This window comes from Oryctolagus cuniculus, chromosome 1 (genome assembly GCF_051225735.1).
Source record: "Oryctolagus cuniculus isolate XC-2025 breed Fujian yellow rabbit chromosome 1, ASM5122573v1, whole genome shotgun sequence".
Lineage (NCBI taxonomy): Eukaryota > Metazoa > Chordata > Mammalia > Lagomorpha > Leporidae > Oryctolagus > Oryctolagus cuniculus.
This window is the reverse complement of record NC_142867.1, coordinates 3113803-3120775: the sequence shown is the minus strand read 5'-3', so window position 1 is coordinate 3120775 and position 6973 is coordinate 3113803. Positions and strand designations below refer to the sequence as shown.

The window sequence follows — 6973 nt, the reverse complement described above, 5'->3', positions numbered from 1 at the left end:
GGGTTCGGCCTCACCTGCCACGTCCACTTCCCATACAAGCTGGGGTTCCAGTCCCAGTTGCTCCGTTTCCCATCCAGCTCCTGGCTAATGGCCGAAGACGGCCCAAGTGCGAGTCCCTGCGCCCACCCGGGAGGCCCAGATGGAGTTCCAGGCTCCTGGCTTGGGCCTGGCCCAGCGGTTGTGGCCATGTGGTGAGTGAACCAGCGGATGGAAGATCTCTCTCCCCTCGCCATGGCTCTGCAACTCCGCGATCCAGACATTAAATAAATAAATCTTGTCCAGAAGCATCCGTCGCCCCCGCAGGCATCGGCAGAGTCGGTGGTGGCAGGTGGAGAACGGCGAAGGACTGGGCCCCGGTCTTTGGCACCAGGAAAGACAGAGAGAGCCGAGCCGCTTGTTTTATTTCAAAATTGGCGCGTGTCGACTTGCAGCCAGCCGATCTCGGTTGCACAAGAATCCCACCTGGACCAGTCCGTGGCCGCCTGCTGGTGGGGAGTGCCGCGCTGACAGCCAGGAGGACCGCGCGGTGAGCGGAGCCCGAGGGAAAGCCGAAGACGGTGCCGAGGTGGATGAGATGGCCCAGTGGGGACCGTGCCCGCCCGGTTGCACCAGGAGAAGATGCAGCATTGGAGAATGCTGGTTCCACCAGCAGCAGTGGGCGCGGGAGGCTTCTGTCCCCGCACACCTTTGAAGCTGTGGTGGGAGTCGCCGTAGGACGCGCAGACCACGGACACCGGGCCTGGAGTGTGGCCGCCGTGGCGGCAGTGGAGCGACTGCGAGCAATCGGGCGGCTCCGAGCTGAGCCGTTTCTACCTGTCGGTTAGGAAGCATCGTTGTCAGTGGACATTGGTTCCTAACATGAATTAAACAACGACAGCAACCAAAAAAGCCAAAAACGCAGGGGCTGCTGCTGTGGCGCGGCATCCTCTATGGGCACAGGTTCGAGTCCCAGCTGCTGCACTTCCGATCCAGCTCTCTGCTGTGGCCTGGGAAAGCAGTGGAGGATGGACCAAGTCCTTGGGCCCCTGCACCCATGTGGGAGACCCGGAAGAAGCTCCTGGCTCCTGGCTTCGGATCGGCGAAGCTCTGGCCATTGTGGCCATTTGGGGAGTGAATCAGTGGACGGAAGACCTCTCTCCCTCTCTCTCTCTCTGTCTCTGCCTCTCAAATAAATAAATAAATCTTTTAAAAACACACACACACACAAATGCCACCAAGATGGGTTTCTGCACGAAATTGCAGTGATACAAGAAGAAACTCCTGGCTCCTGGCTTCGGATCACTGCAGCTCCAGCCATTGCGGCTATTTAGGGAGTGAGCCAGCGATGGAAGACCTCTCTCTCTCTCTCTCTCTCTCTCTCTCTCTCTCTCTCTCTCTCTCCAGTGATACAGGAAGGGAGGGAGGGAGGGAGGGGGGAAGAGGGAGAGAGGTCCACTGACAGCGGCTTTAGGCAAGCAAGCCCCGCGTGTGCACCAGCGAGGTCTCCATTTCCGACTTCCGCAGGGCACCGGTGGAGGCGGGAGACCCGGACCGCGGCGCCAGACGGGAGACCACGGCCAGCGCTGTGCCCACGCCGGGAGGACGGGAGAGAAAGCAGAGGCAAGCCGGGCGCTAATGGGGACGGGAGAGGGCGCAGAACCGCGGCTTCCCTGGCGGCAGAGGACCCCTCCCCTGACCCAGCGAGGAGCCAAGGGTTAAAGGGTCAGGTGAGGATGTCCAGGCCGCCACCCTCACACCCCTCACACGGTGGAGCCTGGGCAGGCGCCGCGGGGCGCTGGGTTAGCTGCAATGTGGGACGCCCTGTGCCATATCGGCTTCTCCACTTCCCAATCCGGCTTCCTGCTGACTCACGTCCTGGGAGGGGGCAGCTCCCTGCCCTGGGGACCCGAGGGAGCTCCGGGCTCCTGGCTCTGCCCCGGCCCAGCTCAGGCTGTTGCGCGCAGTCAGGGAGTGAAGCAGCAGGTGGAGGCACTGCCTTTCCCTCTCCCTATCTCTGTGTATCGCTATCTCTGTGTACCTCTATCTCTGTGTATCTCTATCTCTGTGTATCCCTATCTCTGTGTATCCCTATCTCTGTGTATCTCTATCTCTGTGTATCTCTATCTCTGTGTATCTCTATCTCTGTGTATCCCTATCTCTGTGTATCCCTATCTCTGTGTATCTCTATCTCTGTGTACCTCTATCTCTGTGTATCCCTATCTCTGTGTACCTCTATCTCTGTGTACCCCTATCTCTGTGTATCCCTATCTCTGTGTATCTCTATCTCTGTGTATCGCTATCTCTGTGTATCTCTATCTCTGTGTACCTCTATCTCTGTGTATCTCTATCTCTGTGTATCTCTATCTCTGTGTATCCCTATCTCTGTGTATCCCTATCTCTGTGTATCCCTATCTCTGTGTACCTCTATCTCTGTGTACCCCTATCTCTGTGTATCTCTATCTCTGTGTATCTCTATCTCTGTGTATCGCTATCTCTGTGTATCTCTATCTCTGTGTATCTCTATCTCTGTGTATCTCTATCTCTGTGTACCTCTATCTCTGTGTATCGCTATCTCTGTGTACCTCTATCTCTATCTCTATCTCTATCTCTATCTCTATCTCTATCTCTATCTCTATCTCTTTCTCTGTGCTCTGCCTCTCAGATAAATAAACTTTTAGGGGCTGGCGCTGTGGCATAGCTGGTTGAGCCGTCGCCTGCAGTGCCAGCATCCCACACGGGCACCGCTTCGAGTCCCGGCTGCTCCACTTCCCATCCAGCTCTCTGCTGTGGCCTGGGAAAGCACTGGAAGATGCCCCAAGTCCTTGGGCCCCTGCACCCACGTGGGAGACCTGGAAGAAGCTCCTGGCTCCTGGCTTCAGATCACTGCAGCTCCAGCCATTGCGGCTATTTAGGGAGTGAGCCAGCGATGGAAGACCTCTCTCTCTCTCTCTCTCTCTCTCTCTCTGCTTCTCCTTCTCTCTCTGTATAACTCTGTCTTTCAAATAAATTAATAATAATAAATATATAATAATATATAAATAATAAATGAATCATTTAAAAACCTTAAAAAAGCTTCAGCAAGCGATTACAAATCCTCTTGAAAGGGAGAAAACCTGGCCGGTGCCACGGCTCACTGGGCTAATCCTCCGCCTGCAGCGCCGGCACCCCGGGTTCTAGTCCCGATCGGGGCGCTGGACCCGGTTGCCCCTCTTCCAGGCCAGCTCTCTGCTGTGGCCAGGGAGTGCAGTGGAGGATGGCCCAGGTGCTTGGGCCCTGCACCCCATGGGAGACCAGGAGAAGCACCTGGCTTCTGTCATCGGATCAGCGCGGTGCACCGGCCGCAGCGCACCAGCCGCGGCGGCCATTGGAGGGTGAACCAACGGCAAAGGAAGACCTTTCTCTCTGTCTCTCTCTCTCCCTGTCCACTCTGCCTGTCAAAAAAATAAATAAATAAATAAATAAAAAAGGGAGAAAACCTCACAAAGCAATGGAGCTCAGAAGGCTCCAACGGGATGAGTGTCGGCGATCGGTGGCGGGGGGGGGGGGCAGCCACGGAGGGGCTGGCGGGCCCTGGCCCCCGCGCCGCCATCGCTTCCAGGCAGCCCCCCCCCCAATTTCCTGCTCCATTTTCTTACCAAGAAAGCGGCTCTGATAGGCGTCAGGCTCCCTGGCCTCCCGCGGTCTCCGGGCCTGCTATCCGTCTCCCCTTCTCTGCCCTGGGTCCCCGGGGGGACGCGGCGCGGTCGGCAAGGCCAGCGTTGTGGGTCTGCGTTTCCCTGTGCCTCCCACAGGTGGCTGGCCTGGGCAGCCCTGGCCTGCCTGGTACGCGGCACAGCGTGGGCATGGCGGTGCTGGGGCAGCTGGCGCGGCGGCTGCATGCGGTGGCGAGCCGGGCGCGCGAGGCGACCTCGGCCTGGCGCCGCTCCGGGAGCCCCAGCTGGTGCTTCTGTAGCCATGGCGTGGTCGGGGCCGCCGAGTTGTTCGTGCCCACCGCCGGCGAGGTCCACCTGGTGCACGATGAGCTGGACGCGCCTCTGGGGAAACTGGCCGCCAGCGCCAGGGGCCACGGTAGAGTCCACCTCAACTCCGGCGCTGGGAGTTGGGGTGGCCACGTGGGGTCCCCAGCGCGCCTCGCCCTCTGGCTCCCTCACAGGCAATGTCAAGGCTGCGGGTGGGCATCGGGCGCCCAGCACCCCCAGACGCTGGATGGAGCCACCGACTGCTCCTGGACACTTACGTGCGCGGAGCCGAGGACGCCTGCAGACACAGCTGCCTGCCCGACTCCAGCGCCCGCGAACGCAGCCCCGGCCACAGAGCTGCCAGCCCACCGTGCCGGCCACGCGCTGCCGGTGGTCTTCTCTCGGCATCCTACCTGGGATGCCGGGAAACTTCAGGAAGGCTGAACTTCAGGAGCCTTTGTAGGACATCGAAGAGCGGATCTGCAAGACGAAAGACGCCGCTGACGGGCTGGGCTGGGCACGCGGCCGAGTGGCAGGATTCCGCTCGGGATGCTCAGGGCCCGGGTGCGAGTGCCCGGGTCCCAGTCCCAGCTCTTGCGCCTGGGAAAGGCGGCCGATGAGCGAGTGCTTGGGCCCCTGCATCCGCGGGGGAGACCCACATGGAGCTCCTGCCTTCGGTCTGGCTCAGCGCAGCCTGCTGCAGCCATGTGGGGAGTGAAGCAGTGGATGGAAGACCTCTCTCTTTATGTCTCTCTCTGTAGCTCTGACTTTCAAGGTAAATAATTTTTTTTTTTTAAAGAAAGCCCAAAATCAAAGAGCAAGCTAGGACGAAGTGGAGCTGGGAGGGTGGAAGCCATGGCCAAGGAGAGGCCGCGGGAGTCCTCGGCCTGGAGGACAGGGGCGCGCCCAAGGCAGGACGATGCTGTCCCCTGATGGCCGGCATCTGGGTCTCAGTGGACCAGTGTCCACTCGCTGCCCATCCTGTTCTTTGGAAGATTTTCAGGGAGGAGATGGGTGGGAGACGGTGGGAACCCCGCTCCCCGCGGCTTCCCCTGGGAGACCACCCCTCCCTGCTCAGAGCCCTGGAGCCCTTTCTTGGGAGCCTTCGGGGTGGGGGGGCGCAGGAGGTGGAGGCCCAGGCCTGGCTGCCCAGAGCATCTGCCCCCCTCCCGCCGGCCGGCACAGGAGGCACCCGGCGAGGGCTCAGGAGACCTGATGCTGGGGCTCTCGCTGGGACCCTCGGTAAGCTCCAGGGCCACCTTGTCCCCACGAAGTGAGGAGAGAGGGGAGGAGGAGGGGGGAGGGGGGAGAGGGGAGAGGGGAGAGGGGAGAGGGGAGAGGGGAGAGGGGAGAGGGGAGAGGGAGAGGGAGAGGGAGATATGCCGGACACCGCCTGGCTTTCTCAGTGGGGTCAGACACCAAATTCCTCTTTTTCTTCTCCCCGAGGCTTTGGCATCACCGGGACCCCCTGGGGGTCCCACCCTTCCTTGGGGCAGAGGCTCAGGAGCGGGTGATGGACAGGACGGGCTCCCCCAGGCCGCGCTGCCCCGGGGTCCTTGGCCTTAGAGAGCTCGCCCAGCGCGGCCACCCAGTCACCACCATCCTCTCACCTCCTTGAACCATATCTCCGTGGGGTGGACCCAGAGCTAAGGTGGCCGCCCAAAACTCAGGAGCCCCGGGGACGCCCACACTGCAGAGAAGCGAGGCGGACGGGGAGGCGGATGCGGACCGCGGACCTAACCGGGCACGTGTGCCGTCTCTCCTGCGGACTTTGGCTGGCTGGTCTGGGGCAGGGAGGGGAGGGACTTCCAGGGGACCAGGCCACCCTCGGAGGAGGCACGGTGGGGGATGGGCCCTGGAGAAATTGGCGTCCCCATCTCCCGCCAGAAGCCTGCTCCCTCTGCAGAGCCAGAATGCCAGGCCACGCAGAAAAATGCGTCTGGAAGGAGCTGCGCTGATCCTTGACACTCTAGCGTGAATTAGCTGAGAGGTCCTGCGTCTGCTCAGCGCTGGCGGCTTCGGGGAGGGCGGGGGGTTCCAGCGGGGCGGGCGCTGTCAGTCATCTCCCACCCCCCAAGTTTCCACGGAGACGTCCCAAGCAGAGGAGAATCTGAGCCGATCCGTCAGTCCTGCGCATTGGAACCGCGGGATTTTTTTTTTTTTCAAATCCTGAGCTCCAGGCCACACCCCTTCCAAGCAAACCTCACTCCGGGACGGAGCCGGCGTCGTGTCGGCCCCCATCAGCGGGGGTCACGGTTCCTTCCTGGGTGCTGGCCGCTGGCCGCCCCCGCCGCACCAGGCGCCTCGCAGACACGGCCAGCAGCCCTGCCCTACGAAGCGGCGGGCTCAGAGAGGCGACGTGACTTGCTCAGGCGCACAGCAGCCTGGCCGGAGCCCCCTGCCCCTGCCCCTGCCCCTCTCTGGGCCTGGGAACCCTCCTCTGTGCACGGAAGGGCAGGGAAGCTGCGCCCATGGCATCGCGCAGCCCTGCCACCTGGGGGGCCGCAGAGAGGGAGAACCGTGGCGGCTTGATGAGCAGATGCGGCACATGGCCGGCTCCAGCCGTCCCAGGCGTGCACCCCTCTGCTCTTCAGAGGAAGATGAATCTGGGGCTCGCTCCCTCAACGCCTGCTGCCAGGCTGGACGCTGAGCTCACTCAGTTGGGGTCTCCCGTGTCGGGGGAGGGGCCCAAGCACTGGAGCCTCCACGGGCTGCTCCCCAGGGCGTGCGTCAGCAGGGAGCTGGATCCGAAGCCCAGCAGCCGGGCTCAGTCCACGCACTCTGATGTGGGACTCCAGAGTGCGCCTGTGCCAAATGCCCACTCCCGGGGCTCGAGCTTTATTTTGTTGTTAAAGATTTATTTAAAGGCCGGCGCTGCAGCTCACTAGGCTAATCCTCTGCTTTGCAGCGCCGGCACACCGGGTTCTAGTCCCGGTTGGGGCGCCGGATTCTGTCCCGGTTGCCCCTCTTCCAGGCCAGCTCTCTGCTGTGGCCAGGGAGTGCAGTGGAGGATGGCCCGAGTGCTTGGGCCCTGC

The 6973-nt window shown here is 61.7% G+C and overlaps 1 protein-coding gene across 1 annotated transcript; it reads left to right on the top strand.

Moving 5' to 3' along the window:
* Positions 1-3821: 3821 nt before the first annotated feature.
* LOC149128240 (peptidyl-tRNA hydrolase-like) lies at positions 3822-6588 on the top strand. Its single transcript, XM_089303741.1, has 2 exons — positions 3822-4047; positions 6533-6588. Exons 1-2 carry the CDS (start codon positions 3822-3824, stop codon positions 6586-6588), a joined length of 282 nt encoding a protein of 93 aa, XP_089159867.1.
* Positions 6589-6973: the final 385 nt, after the last annotated feature.